This window comes from Mustela lutreola, chromosome X (assembly GCF_030435805.1).
Source record: "Mustela lutreola isolate mMusLut2 chromosome X, mMusLut2.pri, whole genome shotgun sequence".
In the NCBI taxonomy this organism is placed as follows: domain Eukaryota; kingdom Metazoa; phylum Chordata; class Mammalia; order Carnivora; family Mustelidae; genus Mustela; species Mustela lutreola.
The window spans coordinates 39,467,928-39,488,397 of record NC_081308.1 but is presented as its reverse complement, the minus strand read 5'-3'; the positions used below and the strand labels follow the sequence as shown (position 1 = coordinate 39,488,397).

The following is a 20,470-nucleotide window of genomic DNA, read 5'->3' as shown; positions in this document are numbered from 1 at the left end:
TGGTAATTTACATATAAATCACAATATCCACAGCAAGACATCTATACAAAGAAATATACCTAAAGAAATATGACAAATCAAGATGGAACCCAAAACTATATCCAAGTAACCCATAAGGACTTAAGAAATAAGACCTGAGAAACAGACTGAATAAAAAATAATAAAATAGCAGACTTAAGCCTTAATATATCAGTAATCACCTTAAGTGTAGTCTAAATACACCAATTAAAAAGAGTAACTGGAAGAATATTTTAAATGATCTAACAATATGCTGTCCACAAAAAATCACTGTAAATACAAGGATACAGGTAGACTGAAAGTAAAAATATGTAAAAAGACATATCATGTAAATATTCATTTTTTAAAAAAGACTGGCTACATTACTATCAGGTAAAGTGGACCTCAGAGCAAATAAAATTACCAATAATTTCAGTAAGACAACCAAACTAAAAATAACAAAATGAGAACAGGAAAATCTCCAAAATACCTAAAAAGCTGAACAACACACTACCAAACAATCCATGGATTGAAGAGGAAAGCTCAGAAGAAACTTAAAAAAAAAAAAAAAAAAAGTGTAGAACTGAATGAAAATGAAAATACAATATATAAGAACATGGGAAACAGCTAAGTAGCAAGAAAGTAAATTTATAGCTCTAAATGTTTATATTAGAGAAAAAGGAGGTCTTAAATAAATAATGCAAAAAACACAGACACTTTACCAGAGAGGTTATACAGATGGAAAGTAGGAACATAATGGATGTTCAACATCATCAGCTATGAGGGAAATGTAAATTTAAATCACAGTGATCACTATACACCTATCAGAATGTCAAAAATAAGAAAGAGCAGTAACACCAAATGCTGGCAAGGATGTAATGAAACTGGAACACAGTGGGGGACTGCTGATGGGAATATAAAATGGTAGGGCTGCTCTGGAAACCAGTTAAACAGTTTGGTGGTTTTTTATAAAACTAAGCATGTAATTATCAGCAACTGCACTCTTGGGCATTTATCCCAGGGAAAACTTAAGGTTCACAAAAACACCTGTACACAAATGGTCATAGCAGCTTTATTCGCAAAGCCAAAAACTAGGAATAACTCAGATGTCCTTCACAGGTAAATGGTTAAAGAAAATGTGGTGACAATACCACGGAGTACTCCTCAACAATAAAAAGGAACTACTGATTCATACAACAACTTCAATTAATCCAGGGAGTTCTGAAAAAGGATAATCCCAAAAGGACATAAACTATATGATACCATTTATATAGTATTTTTTCAAATGACAAAACTATGAAAATGGAGAACAGATTAACAGTTGTCAGGGGTTAGGAATGGGGGGTGGGAGGAGTGGCTATAAATTAGAAACAAGACAGATACTTATGGTAATGGAACAGTTCTATATCTTGATTATATCAGTGTCGATATTCTGGTTGTGATACTTATTGTAGTACACTTTTGCAAGATGCTACCACTGGGAGAAAATGGATAAAGGGCACACCAGATCTACTGTTTCGTACAACTTCACATGAATCTGTAATCATCCCAAAATAAAGTCAAAATTTTAAAAAGCTAATAGAAAATAATTTCTACCTACAAAAATGTATTCATGATATCCAATTTCAAATGTGATGTCCACTTTTATAAGGACAATCCAAGTCCAACAAGACAGACAAACAGCCAAAAAATCCATCAGATTAGTAAGGACTCCAGCTCTTCCTTCAGATATTCAGGATTCAGTTACGTCTTTTCATAGCATCATGACTATTTAAGGGCTGGGTAATCTTTACAGATAACAGTAAAAGCTATCCTTTGATGTCTGAATGTTGTCTGTAACAACCTGGCCAAGTAGTGTCAATGAGCAAATCTGAATAACTTCAATGAGAGAAGACCCACTTCATTTTATACATTTATCATCTCTGAAAGGCTGTTAAACAAAACAAGAAGTTTCTTCTTAAGAAAATCCAAATCTAGCAGTGCCTGGGTGACTCACTTGGTTAACCTGCTCTCCCACTCCCTCTGCTGTTCCCCTCAACTTGTGGCCTCTGGTGTACGTGCGTACACGCACCTGTTCTCTGTCAAATAAATAAAATCTTTTTTAAAAATCCAAATCTATCTTTTTAACTAATAGGCTTATAATGAAACTGTAATATCTCTCCCTCTCTCTCTCTCTCTCCCCCCCCTCACACACACAGCAAAATCAAATAATAAAAGTTTACATTCAATTAATCACAAAATGCCCCACTACTGCTCTTAGGGAAACAGAGGTGCCTTATTCATTTTTTAACACCCAATTGCCCAATACCTAGCAGTGTACATTTATTCACTGTGACTTTTTTTTTTAAAGAAAGAGAGAGGTTGAGTGTGCAAGCAAAAGTGGGGAGAAGAGGGAGAGTAAGAAAAAGAGAATGAGAGCAGGCTCCATGAGATCAGGACCTGAGCCAAAAACAAGAGTCTGGCTTAACTGAGTGAGCCCCCAGGCACCCCTTCAATGTGACACTTCTTACCAAAACACAGAAACAGTGATTACACACATCTTCTATAATTAGAAATATCAGATCTGACCTAATAAATTATAGCCCCAACTATAAGAAGCAGTTTGGAGAAGTCAAACACTAGCCATTAATAAATAATACTAACTTTCAAATCAAAGACTAACTGAATGGCTAATATCATACTAGCTTAAAAAAAGCATACCACTCTCAGTTCCATTATGTCTCCGCATTCATTTGGTGTCTGATCCTGAACACTTGAGGCTGAAATCAAAGAAAATTACCATCTAGAACAACAAAGTTCTACTGTGCCCTCCCCTTCTGGGTCAACAGCTTAAAAGAATTGGGCCAATCCTAAAAACAAATGAATAGTTACCTAGAATTTTGGCGCTAGTCCCTAAAAATTTTTAATTCCCCACCTTTCATCTTAACAGATGGTAAAACTGAGACCATATCAATTAAGCAACTTGACTAAAGTAGGCAGCAGACCCTAAAACTCAGGTCTTCAGTTTTCTAATCCATTGTTCTTCCCAGTATATCACACAGCCTCCCAACCCAAACCATCATTTTGAACACCCAGACTAAAGAAACAACACTAAAGCCTACTTACTATGTTAGAAGGACATGTGCATACAGCTATTTTTCCAGTTAGAGCAGTAAGTTCTCTAGAGATCAGTTCACATTCTCTTCCCCTAGCACTCTTAGAATAACCAGAGAAGAATTTGAAAGAATATGTGAAGTGGTCATAGAATACCACAGACTGTGTGGTAAAAATCCATGCCATCTAAGCCTAACCAACCCAGTGGTTCTAAGGCTTTCCTTTCTCCCCAACATACTCCCATCATTAACACATCTACCCCTCTACTCAAGAATTAAGTGAACTACACTAACTGAAAATAATGGAGTCCACAGTTGGGCTTCAAAGGGATCCATACACTCCCTGAAATCATATACAAAACGTATGCAGCTACACTGACCCTAAAAGGGTTAATGGCTCCCAAGAAATAAAGTACTACTGTTATAGCTCTAACATAAGCACTGAAAAATGAAAATATATTTTGCCATGAAATAAGTTAACACACTAAGCCCTGTACAGTTTTCAACTAATCAAGAACCAAGTTTACCAACTTTTCCTTTCCTGTAATAAAAACAAGAATAAACCAAGGAAATGAATGACTCCTGCAAATACATGATTATAAAGTAATATAAACTACGGCTACTTCTATAAACATTCAGACAGTGAATTAAGTTAGTAATCACAGAGCCTGATAATCAGTCAATAATAAAACCAAAATACGAAAGCAAAATTTACCAATTATTTGGTAAAATCTACCAAAATTTACCAATTGACAGTTCACAGCAACTGCAACTGCTATCTTAAGAAAACACACATGAATATACTTCCAACTAAGACCATCGCGTGTTTAAGAATTTCTATTCTCAGTATCATGTATAAAAGGAGTAATAGAACCTCAAAATCAAAAGAACTTAAAAATAACCCAAATCAATCCCCTCACTAACATCTCACTATTTGAGAGAACTGTCAAACCCAAGGCAACTCATTAGAAACTATTAACATTCTCATATAGCAATGAGTAAAATTAACAAAGTATTTTAATGACTTGTATACAATATGACCTCATTTGTGTGGGGGAGAGAAATACAGCGGAATGTGCTTTTGTATGTGTTGATATAAGAAGTTACTCAATATACCTTTTATCAGTGGCTGCCTGCCATGAAATAAATGGGAGATGGTGTGGGAGGGAGATTTTCTTTTTACTGTTAACACCCTTCATGTAACTTTTCAATTTTGTACTATGTAGAAGTATACATATTCAAAAAAAAAAAAAAAAACTGTATGAAGCTATTTCCAAAGTCAAAGATAGGATCATGGCTTCAATCAGAATAATGACAGTGAGAATGGAGAGAAACAGACATGAAATTTAAGATGGAGAAATGACAAGATAGGCAGACTACTAGGACTTTCTAAGTGGTTTCTGGCAAAAATAATGATTAACTGCCATTTATTAAGATAAGAATCATCAAAGACAATGATAAATTCAGTTTGCATATGTTCAGTTTAAGGTGCCTTCAAGATGCCCAACTAAAGTAATCAAATGGCAGTCAGGTTTATGTGTAAGTTGGGGGCAGAGTGAGTAAAGAAAGTCTAGAACAGTGTCTCAGAGACTTAAGATGTGGTTAGACAAAGAAAGAAAGCCAGAGTGAGATGCTAGGATTCTTTTCCAGAGATTCCCCAATCTGCCTCTATCTCCACCCTCACTCCTGAACTATAGCCTTAGTTTAAACTCAACTGTCTTTTCCAAGAAGGTAGTAACTTGTTTCTTGTACTGAGCACCTTCCATGCTAGGACCAATGCCAAGCACTTTCCTTCTTAACACAAAATGCAACAGCATGCCAGAATCTATTACCACTTCCATTTTACAGATGAGAAACCTGAGCCTCTGAAAGATGAAATAATTTGTCAAAGGGTCACACATCTAGTAAGTGGCAGAAGCAGAATTCTACTCTAAAATCCATCATGTTGTTATCTAACCACCAATACTTCACAAGTAGGATCCTTTCCCCTCCAATTTATCCTTCTTACTATAGCCAATAATAGTCCCATAAAATCTACTCTGGTCAAGTCAATTCCCCCTGAATGAGAAATGAATTCAATGATGTCCCAAAACATCCTATGGCCTCCTATGGCCTATATTGATGTGAGCCTTCATGTGCTCAGTTACCTTCTCCTAACTCCACCATGACACCCTCTACTCACACTCAACTATTCACAATTCCTCAAACACCATTTAACTTCATTTACCTCCAACTGTCTGCCCTTTCCTTGCTCTTGCTAAACCTCTACTCAGGTTCGATAACCAAGATGAAATGTTACATCTTCGTGGAGTTTCCCTCACCACTTACTTCTCCAATCAAAATTAAATGTTCCAAAATGCTAGAAACTGTGTGGATAATTTAAACTACCCATCATCAAAAATTTTAACTGTTTTATTGGCTCTGTCATTTGAGAGCTCATAGTACTTTGCATATACAACTTTATTATTATACTTACTACAACATATGATCACTCAGTCTATACACTTTTCTCCAAAGACTATAAGGGCAGAGGCCAGGTCTTACTGTTGCCCAAAGACTTTGCACAGTGCTTCACCACAGCAGGTCAGCAAACATTTCAAAATCAACCAAGCAAAACCAAAGCTTTTCTAGTTCTCATTCTGATATTTGAAATTCAAAAACGTAAAACATTTTAACTACTGTATCTTAAAAACAAATTTCCCCTAAATGTATAAATGACCCAGATTCAATGAACTAAGAGTCATAAAGTTCTTAGGCAAAATTATCTCTTTTGCCCCATATTATGTTAGATCCTATTACAGAATCCTTCCACAATATTAAAACACAAACTCATATATATTTCAGCTAATTATCTGTTTTCTTCTAGTTTTCCAAAGAACTAATCCTTCCATATGTCAAAAAATCAAGGCCCCAAAAATACTTACTATTAAGAAGTTATTTCTATGGGCACCTGGGTGGCTCAATTAAGCATCTGCCTTCAGCTCAGGTCATGATCCCAGGGTCCTAGGACAGAGCTCCACACCACACCTGGCTCCCTGCTCAGTAGGGAGCCTGCTGCTTCTCCCTCTCCCTCTGCTGCTCCCCCCAACTTGTGCTCTACCACTCTCTGTCAAGTAAATAAATAAAATCTTTACGAAAAAAAAAAAAGTTATTTTTATGTGTAATAAGGGCACTATGGCTATGTTTCGGAGACAAACTGATATATCTATGGATTAAATGGTAAGACTAATGCCTGAGATGTCTTTCAAAATAATGGGGGTGAGGGGCAAAATATAGATGAAACAAAACTGGTCATTGAGTTGAAAATAGCTGAAATGGGTAATGATCAGTGATGGCTGGTTGGTTTTCTTCACTTTTGAAAATACTGGAAATTTTCCCCAACAAACTTTTTTAAAGAAGAAAAGGATCTAATGAACATAATGCAACAGATCCATAGCCTGAAAACCCTTTATCTAAAAGGGTTTCTTCCACTATTGTATAAAATGTATTAGATGACCTCATATAAATCTCGTAACTATAACAAAGTCCAACTTTCTTCCTGAGAATAAACTTAGCAGCAGCATTTTTTTATATTCTAACACAAAATACTTCCACAAACCTGAACTACAAAAAAAATCAGAATACATTAATAGAATGACAACAGTTTTAACAATGTAAAAAAGTAGAGAAAAGATAGAATAAAAGAAAAAACGGATTAAAAAATAAAGAAAGAAAATAAAACTCTGCGGCAAACAGCCCACAAATTGCCTGGGAACCCTGAAACTGTCTAAATAAGGCATCACTCGCAAGCTCTTAATTAGGTCCCAAAGGTCAACCTGGGCAATAAGGGGCCCAAAAGGAAAGTTCATCAAAGAAACATGCTAAAGATCAAAATGAAGATTGCAGGGGTGGCCTGGGTAGCTCATTCGGTTAAGTATCTATCTGCCTCTTCATTTCAGCTCAAGTCATGATCTCAGGGTCATGAGATGCGGGGGGGGGCGCACCTGGCTCCACTCTCAGCACCTATGGAATCTGAGATTCTCTCTCTCCCTCTGCCTCTCCCTGTGTGTGTGTGTGTGTGTGTGTGCACTCTCTCTGTCAATAATAAAATCTTAAAAAAAAAAAAAAAAAAAATGAAGACTGCATAGTGACAAATCACAAAGCCACCTAAAAGGCAAAGAAATAAGACCTAATAGGCACATCTCTACTTCACTGACCCCATCCTCACTTACGGACCATCCAGTTCGAAAGTATCACAACTTGACAACGCCTTTACAGTTATCTCAACACACACGGTAGAATAAAATCCATTTTTAATCAACCAAAATATAATTCCAGTGTACTCACTATCAGGGTGCTTACTGTATTATTTGTAAAGTAATACATGTCTAAAGTTTAAAAAAAAAAAAAAATACCAGTACAGAAATCTCCGAAGTATAAAGTTTAAATTCTCCCCTCCTCCTTACCCTAGAGTTATTTTGTACTCCAAGATGACCTTTATTTACTTACTGAGTATCCATGCAGACTCATTCAAGGATTCCAAGAATCCAAAGATAAGTATTACTATAAAATGAGATCAGAGAGGTAAGAGAACACACAGCAGATTATCCTTTCAACATCTACTAAAAGCTAAAATCTGATCTTAAATCACGTTTTCCTAAACAAAATTACAAGATTCCTTGCTAATACCCAAATCAAGAAACACCATGTCCAAGAAACACAATTAAGAAATAATCATCAAAAAAAAAAAAAAAAGAAAGAAAGAATCCTCATCCTATTAACGGTAGCCATTCTACTGAGGCCCAACCTAGGGTAAAACTCTGAAACTCGATTTTACAACTGTACCAACAGTAAACTAACTGAAAATCCAAGAAAGCAAGTACTGTTTTGCAGAAGTCATCAATGCCTGCCCACCTCCAGCACCACCCACCCAGAGAAAAAAAGTCCAGTCCATAAGTGCCCAGGCATGAAGAGCTAACAGGGTCTTTTGTTTTTCTTTTTTGAGGTCCAGTGTTCAAAGTGTGTAATTTGTTGAAACATACCTGAAAATATGGAAAAGGCTGTCTGTAAATTAAACCAGCCCAGACACCATTCTGCAATATCTCACAAATGTAAATAAACCCATTAAACTCACAAGTGTATTGTAAAAGTTTAATTAAATAATTTAGTTTTAAGTGTCTGACAGAGAATATGTTACATAATAGAAATTCTCATTAAATGTTTAAAAAAACTAAAATACATCAGAATATGGTGGGTCTCAGATGCTTTAGTTAATCTTAAACTAGCAACTATCAGTTAACTCTAATAACCTAAAATCCAAAAGCGGTTAGTTAACTTTTTAAACTCCCAAATCAGGAATACACAGTCCAAGAATAGTTCAATCTAACAGTGAGAGACATGAGGAGGACATGAGCCAGGACAGGACTCTGCAAAGGCAATGTTTCTCCTGTCTTTACTTCAGTCAGCCCTGGAATGTGTCAGGTAGGAAGGGGTTTTAGACACCAAGTTTTCACTGGTGAAATGAATGATGGTCAAGTTAATGTGACTTGGCTAGAAATACTGTAAAGGCACCTCCACCTGTGTACAAACAGGGCCTAAGAATCCACAAACCCAGGATCCTAATGTTCTATACAGTTAAGTGTAACTCTATGAGCCCCATTCAGCCCTGTGTTCCACTGGGACTAGGTAATTCTGGGATATCGCTACATGTGCCCCTCCAATGCACCTTTCCAGCAAGGTTCTTGTTAGACTACCTACAAAGACAAAGACCTGGGACTTCACATGCTACCCGAGCAGGTTCCAGTGACTGCCTGTGTCTGCTTGCTAATCAATGTTTCTATGGTTAGCCAAAAGACAAACAGCCATTCTAACTTGTTAAACTGACCCTTATCATAAACTTTCAGGACACTTTACACTATTCTTTTGGCACTGACATTCCTATGCTATATCATTCTTATACTTATCTCACTCTGTTAAGGAGCTTAAGTTTTCAGTGCAGGCAAGGGATATCTATATTATCTTCATATTCCCTGCATAGAAGGCTTGCATTTAATGTAGTCAATGTTTGTTGCTCTAATGTACTGTTAACAATGCGCAAAACTGATACATGTAAAGCTTCACTTAGAGTACATAAAACTATCAATTTTGCATTCATTAAATAAATTCCATTAATTAACTAGTCTACAAATAAATACATGTGGGCCCTAAATAACCTAACCATCATTTCAATTCTTAGTCTGGTGATGTTTTTGTAACATAAATTAGCTCTCTGGATACCACATTTCAAAAATAATACTAATAATGCACAGTGTTATCAGTCCTTAACATCAGTTTCAAAAAGCTCAAAGGATCACAATGAGTTTCAAAGTAAAAATAAACTCAACAAAAACCCTTTCAAATCTGCAAAAGAATACTGGCACTATACAAATAAAAACTAGATGTTACATAATCAAGTCAGAGTAAGATTTTTTACTCCGTAGCTAGCCAAGCACTGAAGCTTCACTTTAAAACAAGTGGCCCATCACTCCACTTTACCACCTAAGTCACAAAAACCTGTATCTCAGGCAGTTTTTCTTAACCTAAAATATCTAGAGGTGGCCGTCAAATGGTCTCTAGTCATTTCAACTTGTAATTGATTCCACAGAAAGAGACATCTAGTGAAAAAGGCCAAACCTTGAATACCTGTTTATATTTTCCTGCAGTTCTAATTTGTGCCCAGATATGCGAACATTTCTGTAATCTTTCTATAGCTTTTATTACCAGCAACATAGCAAAATTTTAGGAAATATGTAGTAATGGCATGAGACCTTCTCCAGGTAAACAATGACGATCATTACTTACAAGACAATTTTCCAAACAAGAAAATACTTTTTATAAACACATGAAATTAAAAACCTAATTTTCAAACACAAAGCATGACATTATTCTATGATTACTTTTGTAATCCAAACACTAAACCTTCTTATATCCCTTTAAGTGCCTATAAACAAACAAACAACAACAACAACAAAAACATAATACAGAATAATTTTAAACATCATCAACCTTGGGGCACCTGGGTGGCTCAGTGGGTTAAAGCCTCTTTTTTCAGCTCAGGTCATGATCCCAGGGTCCTGGAATGGAGACTGCATCAGGCTCTCTGCTCAGCGGGCAGCCTGCTCCCCGCCCCCACCCCCGTCTGCCTCTCTGCCTACTTGTGATCTCTGTCTGTCAAATAAATAAAAAAAATTTTTAAATAAAAAAATCATCAACCTCTAAGTACTATAGTATAAATAAGGTACCTCTAGAACTGACCTAATAATTTTCCCCTACCATCTACATGTAAGCAAACCAAATTTAGGAAAATATATATACCTTAGTGGATTTTAAACTACCACCATTACCAAAAAAATTTTAAATGCCAACTATTTTAATACTAATTATTTCCTAGGGAAAAAAGAACACACATTTCCAAATGGTAAACAACCCATCACTTCTTCTAGGTATTCTACATAATCCTTTTACTGATTAACAGAATTATAAAAAAAAGTTCCAATGAAAGTACTCAGGACAAACTTAAAATGGATGTAAACATACTTCAAAATGAAAAACTGTGTACTTTAGCGATAGCGCCCCGACACAGGTAAGATTCCCCAGCCCTTTAGCATTATATTACTATAAATATGACTTATAGTATTACTATATTTATTCTTCCTATATTTACTTATAGTATTACTATTTATTCTTGCTATATTTATGCTATATATTGCTATGATGCTTCAATGCAAATCCTTACCCAACTGAAAAAAAGATTAAGCCGAAGTATTTTCAGAAATGTACTTAAAAAGTCTACATAATTTGTTCAAATGTTTTATTTAATACTTTTCATAACTCCACTGTAATTAAAATGTGAGAATCTTGAATTATTATGTTACCAAAAGATTAATGATCAGCATTAATTCAAAGAGCAAATGGTCAAGATCATGCTGTTTTCAAAAACTCTGATTAAGCAACCACTCAGTGTTTACAATTTTTAGATATTTTTAAAGATATTACTACAAAAATAATATACCATATTATTAATTTATTTTTCTAATCCAAAACCCCAAGCATTATATATCAAATGGCAATCATACAAACAGAAATTCCTTTAAGGAATTTAATATAAATGAATCTTACAAACAGAGAGTAAAAGAAATCAGCAGTTTGGATAAAATATTGCCACACCTGGAAAGGGAACATACAAGTTTAGGGGCAAGTAAGAGACACTTGTTTAAAACTTTCCAAAGCTTCTAAGTCGAGAGTTATTTTTTTCTTAGACCCACAAAATCTGAATTTTAAAGCTTGAAAAAAGATCCAATAAAACATACAGGAATGAAAACGTTGAAAACAAGTAGTAATTAGCTAAGTTTCTGTCAGAAATAAAACAGTTCTACAAGGTGCAAACCAAATTTGTTGGGGGGTGGAGGACTTGCAGGAAGAGTCATTCAATTCCATTACCTGCCCTCAGGTAAGTAGCCTGAACCAACCCCAACAACAAAAAACAAAAACAACAACAAAAAAAACCTACTCTTGTTTTTTTAAGACTTTCAGAGAGTGGCGCGCGCCTGGGTGGCTCAGTGGGTTAAAGCCTCTGCCTTCGGCTCAGGTCATGATCCCAGGGTTCTGGGATCGAGCCCCGCATCAAGACCCGCATCGAGCCCCGCATCCACGCATCCGGCTCTCTGCTCCGTGGGGAGCCTGCTTCCTCCTCTCTCTCTCTGCCTGCCTCTCTGCCTACTTGTGATCTCTGTCTGTCAAATAAATAAATAAATAATCTTTTTTAAAAAAAAGAGAGAGACTTTCAGAGAGTAAAAATTCTAAAACCAACACAGCTCAACATTACACACACACACACACACACACACACACACACGTGTCTGTTGTTCCCCAGGACTGTTCAAAACATGGGTGAAGCTAAATAATTCAGTACTTCCAGCAGCAGGATCCCAGCTCATTCATTCTACTCGGAATCCAATTTGAACACAAGGTGTGAACTTATATAATGTCAAGCTTTACATTACACATTTCACTGGTATGTTCAGGCTCACAGGAACTGCATGAGGTTGCAAGCACATACTCTAGAATGTTTTAATGTTAAGGATAATGAGTCTTGACCTAAATAGGTAGGACCTCACAAGCACCAAGTCTGAAGTAATAAAGATTATTTTTTTTCTTCCCCTCAACGAAATACTAATTCATCAGATTATCCAGTATTTTATCAAGTCTTAATTCTTCCCCAAAATATAATGAAGCTTCACAAGTTTCTCATTTATAACATGTTACTGTATTCGAACATCTAGAAAGTAATGCATACTTTCACAAAAGATATTTGAAAACCTTGAGTTCTTTAACATTTAAACACAATAGCGCATAATAACTGCAGGGTTCAACATTACAATCTGAAATCCAATGTTAAGCACTATCCGCTGTGAATCTACTAAATACAAGCATCCTGAGACATGAATTCATCAACTTGCATTTTACCTATTATCCACATGAAACCTCAGATTCCACTTATTTCCTCTTTACCGTAAAAACAAAAGCAATAGATTCAGCCAAACTTTTCCAAATGTGTCACCTTTGCAAACCATTTTACAAACCCCAAGTCAGACTGGTAATAATCAGTCCAAAATAAAGTGATGCTCCTTATATTTAAATATTTTATTTAATCTTTTTAAATGACAACACTGACGGCAGTCGATTATTTTTAGTATCTTAAGTACTAAGAAAAAAATCAAGGCTTTAATTATTGAAGCTTAAGTCATTTCAGAGCTAGTCACTACTCATTTTTCCAGCGATAATTTTAATGAAACCAATGAATACCTACATCGCCAAAGTTTAATTCAAGTTTTCTGTATCAGTCAAAGGCACTAGGCTTACTGAAAAGGATTATTTCTGTTTAGCTTTCTCGTCATTATTTGTGATTGAAACCCCTTACACTTAGTTACTTTGTAACAAAAACAAGTTAATTACAGATAAAAGGAATTAGGAACTCTTCTAAACCAAACTACAGACAAAAACTGAGAACTAAAAAAAAAAAAAAAAAATCAACTTAATAAAAACCTAGGCCTTAGTCATTTCAAACTTCCTTCTCAATTCTAACAATAAGGCTAGGTGTCAAACGCAAAGCTACTGATTTCAGCTTGAAAGAAAATGTCTAACGGATGCAACACCTATCGCACACACTCCAAGTTTCACGGTCCCAATAAAGAAAGCGTACAAATATCATTTCAATCATATTTTGGTCAGGAGAGACAAAGTGATGCAGACAGATCGAGACTCCACAGCCTTTGTTCAAAAGCTTACGGATGGGCAACTAAATGTGCTACAGGTTGATAAGCATTTACCAGGCTTATGAATGCTGCTTCCAAGCTTAACAAAGGTACAAGAATTCTATATGCAAATCATCTTAGACAATTTTCATTAAACACCATCGAGCTACACACTCCGAAGGAGAGGCCTATTCATCGCTACTATTTATTTCCATGTTTACCTCTCCTCCCTCCCCCCAAGCTCCCCCCCTTCACTTTCTCCTCCCACCCTGTCCCGCCATCTTGGGCCGATAGGAGCAGCCATTACTTAACTAAATGACAGTGCCAACAACTTTCCACACAAATAAACAGAGACTACACCCCGAATCCCCCCTAGCCTCCCCGGTCAGACACACAGGAAACGAGACTCCAAGAAGAAAGCACACTTAAAAATAACTGCAGAATTTCTATGGCAGAAAGACCCAAAAAGTAAACAAGTCACCTAACTTCAGGTAAAACACCCAGCAGTTGAGATGCATGTCAACAGCCCAATGCAAACTCTTCACGGCCCTAAACTACGTACAACTTCCCCCTTCTGCGAGCAGGGACGCAGAAAAGCCCAAAACGTTTGGTTAACCGTAGACATTAACAGCCTGCCTGAAGCAAAAGAATAAAAACCACGGAAGGCAAGTAAGTCAGAAATTTGGGGAAATCTGCACACATTTATGATCCCTGGACACTGAACAGGCACCTCGGAGATCATCCGTCTACTTCCAAAAAGCCGTAAAATGAGAGGCGATTCTGTCGACCCCGTTGAGCTCGGCCCCAAAGCGTTGCTGCCTCTGTTCCTCCAGCTACAAGAGGCGAGAGCGATTTCGCAAGGGTACAAGCGAGGTATCCCAGGGTGGGGGAGAGCAAAGGCAGGAAATACTTTTCCGGAAGCCCCTCGGCCATCGTTCGTGGCCACAATGAACGCCTGTCAGGCCGCGGGGCCCGGGGCGAGCCAGGCGCCGGCCGGGGAGCCCGTGTCCGCGCTCCGGCCCGCGGGCTGCCTTACCTTGCCCAGTAGGGCCTTCGTCCTGGCGCCATCTTCATGAAACCTCACGAACCCGAAAAGGCGGCTGTGGGGAGAGAGACACGCGGCTCGTTAGAGCTCGGGGAACGCCACCGATCCACCCCTTCCCGAGTCCGAGGCCCCGGCGGCGGCTACCGCACAGAGAGCGCCAAGCCGAGGTGCCCGCCCCGCCGCCGCCAGAGGCAAGCCGCGCTCGGGCTTCCCCGGAGAGCGGCGCCAGCCCGTCCGGAGCCGACCGGGCGGGTGACGGCGGCCCGTACCTGTCCAGTCCGCCGAGCGCCTCCCTCTCCTCGGCTGTCAGGCTGGGGGACGCCTCCTCGCTCTCGCCGCTCGCTTTTCCCGCCGCCATTTTCTTTTCCTCATCACCGAAAGCGGCGGCGGCAGCGGCGGCGGTAGCGAGCGACACTCCGCAGGATTTCATGGAAACGCAGCGAATTCACAACTCCAACGCCGACACCCCCCCCCCCGGGCCGGGGCCCGCAACGACGCCCACAGTCTCCGCTCGGGACCGGCACACCAACTTTATCGCCGCCTCCTCCTCCGCCGCGGACGGCAGCGACGAAAAATCCCAACGCGGCGGCGGTGAAGGCGGCGGCGGCAGGGGCTGCGGAGCCCCCGGGTCGGCAGCGGCGGCGGCTCGGCTGTAGGGTCACATCGCGGGGGCGGGCGGGGGACAGCCACAGGCGGGGACGGCGGGAACGGCTGGAGCGCGCGGGACTGGGGGGCAAGGGGGGGTATTCGTAGGAGACACAAACTTCCCCGGCACCAGCACAAAGTTGTTGTAATTGTGTCACACAGCGAACCCCACGCCGCCGCCGTGACCCCCCCCTCCGCGCCCGGGCAGCGCCGCCAATCGGCGCTGCCCGCTCGCCTCACGTGACCTTTGTTGACTCACGTCAGCCGTGGCTCCACTTAACTTGCTAGCTGCGGAACCCTGCCCACCGAGGCCGCCACCGACGGGGAGCGGGACGCAGGCCAATTCTGGCCGGTGGTTGGCTGCTGGGCCCGTCTGTCGGGGGGAAAGGGTTGTCACCAAGAGGCAGCAGGCAGATAGGTTGTGCTGGTTAAATACACTGGAGCAGAGAATGGAGGGTCCGGGCCGTGTCACCTCGGGAGCCGTGGCGGGATGGGGCGGGGGGGGGGGGGGAGGCGGCGTGGGGGAAGGGGAGCGGTGGGGAAGGGCGAGGTCCGGCACCGCCCACGGCCGGCGTGAGCAGTGAGCGAGGACGCCATGGACGGCCTTTGCCTGCCGGAGAGCTCGGCGGTAGGCCTAGACCACGGCCTCTGCTGTCCCGTGCTCCGGGGGGTCCCGGGCTTCACTGGGCCTGGTAAGGGTTGCCTCGCCGGGTGGCGGCGCACGGCCCCTGACCTCCGCCCTCCGAAGAAGGCGCACACTTTTGGCACCGCTGGAAATAATGGCCTCCGAGAAGAGCGCGCTCCGGGAGCGGCTGCTGGCCCCAGCCCGGCGGCTTGGGCGCCGCCCTAAGCCAGGCCTGCGCTCCCTGCCCCGATCCCCTCACTAGCGCGGAAAGTGAAGGGGGAAGTCTTCCTGACCCCCGGCCGGAGTGAATGAAGAGTCGCCCATGGGGTCTGGCTCACCGATCACGGCTCCCCACCGCCGAAGGTCTGTTGGCGGCACTTTGGGGCCAAATTTTCGTACTACCTGCGTTTTGTTAGTGGTAGTTCGTTATGATACTGCAAGAAAATGACAGTTGTTAAGCAGATCTCCAGAATGTTGGTTTCGCTTTCTGTTGCTGATCTCAGGGGGTCCTTCATGGAAGAGTTCGGGCTGCTTGTAGACAGGCCTAAGGGAAGACGTAGTTAAGATCCTCATCACAGCTTGCAACCCAGAAAAGCCTTTTCTACCCCCAACAACATGCCTTAGACAACAGTAACAGTTTCTTGTTCTGACCGTATCTTAGATGTGAATAAATGTCACTAGTCTGGTTTTCAATCCGAAGTGTAATTGGGAGAAAAAGAAAATGTGCCTTTAGTCCATTACTCTTTTCAAAAGACAAATTTAGTAAAGTATGACTCATATAATAGATCTGTTACAAGGCACACCTCCAGGCTTCAGAGATAGGAAAAGATTAATTCATGGACATACGATGGCAAGGTTTTCTTTATAAACATGGACTCTTTTCTACTTTTTAATAACCAATAGACATGATATATTTAACTTGGATTTCAAAATATAAGGAAGACAATTCAGTGCTGACTCAGTAATCCTAGCAGTATTCAGTGAAAAGCTGTAGAAATCCCAACTGATTTTGCACACAGACACGGTTTTAAATTGTTCCCCTGAGACCAGTAACTAGACTAACAAACTGTAGTTTCATATAGATTATATTTCATGTTTAATTACTTTCTCTGAAACACCTCTTCCATTCTTTGTGGTATTCTATTTTATTTGAATGAGTATAGAGAGCCAAATGTTTCCTACAGCTAAATTAACACATGCATTGTTAACGTTGTCACAAACATGACCTTCAAAGCCTGGGAGATTTTGACACCAAGATCTTCCCTCCACACACACACTTAGACTTGCACAAACATAGATATAATTCAGCCAGCATTTGGCCATCTTCCTGGAGTTGGCGGTTCTTGGCTCAAGCCCTTAAGAATTGTAAGACTACCACCCCAAGTCCCTCAAAACCTTTCCCACCACATAATTATGACTAGATAATAGCAGAATTGCACTGAGTGGATGCAGTGGATGGCATTGCAGTGACACAGACCTGGACTCAAATCCTTACTGCACAGGCTGTGTGACCTTGAGAAGATTACTTACCAACTAAGCTGGAGTCCTGTCTAGTCCAACTACAGAACTCCATCCTCCATTATGAAGCATGAAACAACTTTTATAAAGTAACATCAATCTTTTTATCACTATGTAATTTTTTAGATCTCAAATAGCTTATAATTTGTCAAATAAGTGTAAATACAATATGTATGAAGCCTCCAAGGTTTGAGTCCTCACTGAAGAAAGAAATGGTGAAATAAATGATTGTGTGATTATTTCTATGTAAAATGAATCTGAAAACCCATATGGAGGGCAGAGAGGTTGAGCCGGAGCATGAGCTATGAAATCATACAGCTCTGAGTTCGAATCCTAACTCTACCACTTAATAGCTGGGTGACCTTACACAAGTTAGTCTACTTTGAGCTTCAGTGCCCGCATCTGTGAAAAAGAAAATATATCCACTTTGCAATATTATTTTGAATATTAAATGCCATAAGGTAGGTAAAGTGCCAGATACATTCAAAGACCTCAAAGAAAAAAAGGAAGGGAGAGAGTGAGAGAGGAAGGAAGGTAGGTTGGAATTTGCAAAATCCTTTCTTGCTTTCACATACTGGGTTCTAAATGTATTGATCACCACTCTACCAATCACTGCCTCCTTATCCTCCCTGACCTCTCTATAAATCCAACACATAGTTTTAATTCGCATTTTACTTAAAGCATATAATACCAATATTGCTACACCCCACCTTTATTCTAAAATTAAACCTCATATCACAACTGATTCTTATTTCATAATTCTAACTTAATACAGTAGGAGCAGGGGAGAGTAATTTGAATTTACCAAGTTAATATGACTAAATATACGCATAGGTAAATCAACATTTTAAAATTATATAAATTTGTGTCATGCTGAGTCCGATTATGGACTAATTAGTGTATAATTTGTAGTTAATACTTATGTAAGTACCATCAATTAATATCAGAGAAGAAGCCTACTCAATTACAGGAAAACAAATTCAACTTTCCTTCAAAGAACTACATACTTAACCTGAAGCATTTAGGAATATGTAGTTCATAATGTTAGTGTCATGTAACCCATACAGATAAAAAGTCAAAAGAACTTACCAGCTCTTCCCATACTCACTGGTGATTATCCAACTGACATCCAAACACATTGATGACAAAAATAAATACAGGGTTGAGGGGAGATAGGGAACCAAGTACAGACAGACTTTCAGTTATTACAAAAACTTCAGTTGTCAAAATAGTTTGGGGACTTCTAAATGAAATCAGGACTACCCATACCTACCAGGAACCTAGATTTCTACCCTCTCCAGGCTGTAAAGAGACACCTCAAATGACCACCTCACTGGGAAGGCTGGACTTCCACTCCAAACCAACAGAAATGGTAGTTGGAGGTAGTGATACCTCCCTGCTGAGTTGGTGTGAGAGGAGGCCTACTACCAGTGGTAACCAGGCTACTGCTCCCATAGTATTGATGGAAGCAAAGTGGGGGGCCCTAAAGAGGCACTGCCCTGTCTCCCAGCCAGGGTAATATCAATGGAGACCTACCGGGGAGCCAGAACAACCATCCACATCCAGCAGTAACAAGACCTTCCCCTTCCGCTAATCAACCAAGGTTGAGTAAGGAACCTGGACTTCTCCCACCCCTACCCGAAAGTGATAAGGCAGTGCTTTCCCTTCCCTAACCAGAATGATGCCAGAGGAGGCCTACTAAAACAGAAAATTTAAATGAGATCCAGAGTCTCATAATACCAAAAATGTCCAGGTTTCAACCAAAAATCCTTTGTACCAAGAACCAGAATAATCAGAGCTTAATTAGGAAATACAATCAACAGATGAGAACACTGAGGTAAATCAGATGTTCAAATTATCTGACAAGGATTTTAAAGCAATCATCATGAAAATGTTTCAATGAGCAATTACAAAGCCGCTTGAAACAAATGAAAAACCAGAAAATCACAACCGAGAAATAGGAAGTTTCAGCAAAGAAATAGAAGATACGAAGAAGTACCAAATGGAAATTTTAGAACTGAAAAATATAGTAGCCAAAATAAAAACCTAATGTATGGGTTCAACATCAGAATGGAAGGGATAGAGAAAATCAGTGAACATCAAGACAGAACAATAGAAATTACCCAATCTTAACAACAGAGAGAAAATAGGCTGAAAAATAGTAATAAACAGAGCCTCAAGGATCTGTGAGACTATAACAAAAGATCTAACACTTGTGTTGTTAGAGTCCCAGAAGGAGAGGAAGAAAAGGTCAGGGCCCAAAAAGTATGCAAAGAAATAATGGCTGAAAATATCCCAAATTGACATGGTCCCTATCCTGAGCACTTACTCGGAGAATTGTATAAATAAATTCTATACCATAATGTACAATGATGAGTGCTATAAGCTTCGCCAGAATTTCTGTGGATAAGGCATCTTTATCAGCTTAGAGGGACCAAATAAAGCTCCTAGCAAACAGACGACGAATTAGTAGGAAATGGGAGGTTGGTGTAGAGCTTTGTGTGTTCCAGCCAGAGGCAGCAACATATCTTCAAAATCACAGAAGCCTAAGAATGTGAGAGCTCTGGTAACTTCAAGAAGCTGAGACCAAGGTAAGGAAGGAACTGGGAGTTGAAGTTGAAAAATTAGAAAAGCATACTCGAGAATCATACCAATGCTTATAGTGATTTTAGGCATCGAAAGAATAACTGTGGATTTGCTATTGGTGTTAGTTCTGCTTCATTAAACAAGATTTCCTTTCACCTGGGCTGAGCCGTAGGCACCAACCTCAATGAATATTGGCTAGCCAACTGGTCTAGCCCTTTTGCTAGACTTGGGGTCAGAAAACTATACCCTACAGGCCAAAACCAGCCTGCTACCTGTATTTGTATAGCTACTTCATCATGCATTAAAATTATATGAAATTCAAATTTGGCTGTCCATAAATAAAGTTTTATTAGAACACAGTCATGCTTACTCATTTATGTATTGTCTATGGCTACATTCACAAAACACAGATAGTTGCACAGAGAATGTATGTGGTAGTCTCATCACTTCCCACTGCTGCTTAGTGTCCTACAAATCACAGTAATGCTGTTACAGCTTGGCAGTGTTTCAAGTGCCATGCATTTAACATCATTACATTATTTTTTGAATCATCAGTACACGTCTATCATGTCAAAACAAGAAAAAAGAGAAAAATGGACTCCAGATAAGCTGTTAAGGCCCAGTAGAGTGTGGATGGTTTTGTTGTAAATTTGATGGCAAAGCATTTATTATATATGTCAATGTTATTAGG

The 20,470-nt window shown here is 39.8% G+C and overlaps 1 protein-coding gene across 13 annotated transcripts in view; it reads right to left on the bottom strand.

The window, feature by feature from the left end:
* KDM6A (lysine demethylase 6A) overlaps positions 1 to 15,244 on the bottom strand; it is a 204,005-nt gene extending 188,761 nt beyond the window's left edge. For 6 of the 13 annotated variants that reach the window (XM_059158350.1, XM_059158352.1, XM_059158351.1 and 3 more), the window contains exons 1-2: positions 14,675 to 15,239; positions 14,397 to 14,460 (exon numbers count right to left, since the gene is read on the bottom strand). In XM_059158350.1, coding sequence (XP_059014333.1) covers positions 14,397 to 14,460; positions 14,675 to 14,835 — 225 coding nt within the window. In that variant the 5' untranslated portion in view covers positions 14,836 to 15,239. Of the gene's footprint in view, positions 1 to 14,090; positions 14,280 to 14,396; positions 14,461 to 14,674 lie in introns of those variants that run through there. The other 7 variants (XM_059158357.1, XM_059158355.1, XM_059158360.1 and 4 more) reach the window with 4 other exon arrangements.
* Between the last annotated feature and the right edge of the window lie 5,226 nt (positions 15,245 to 20,470).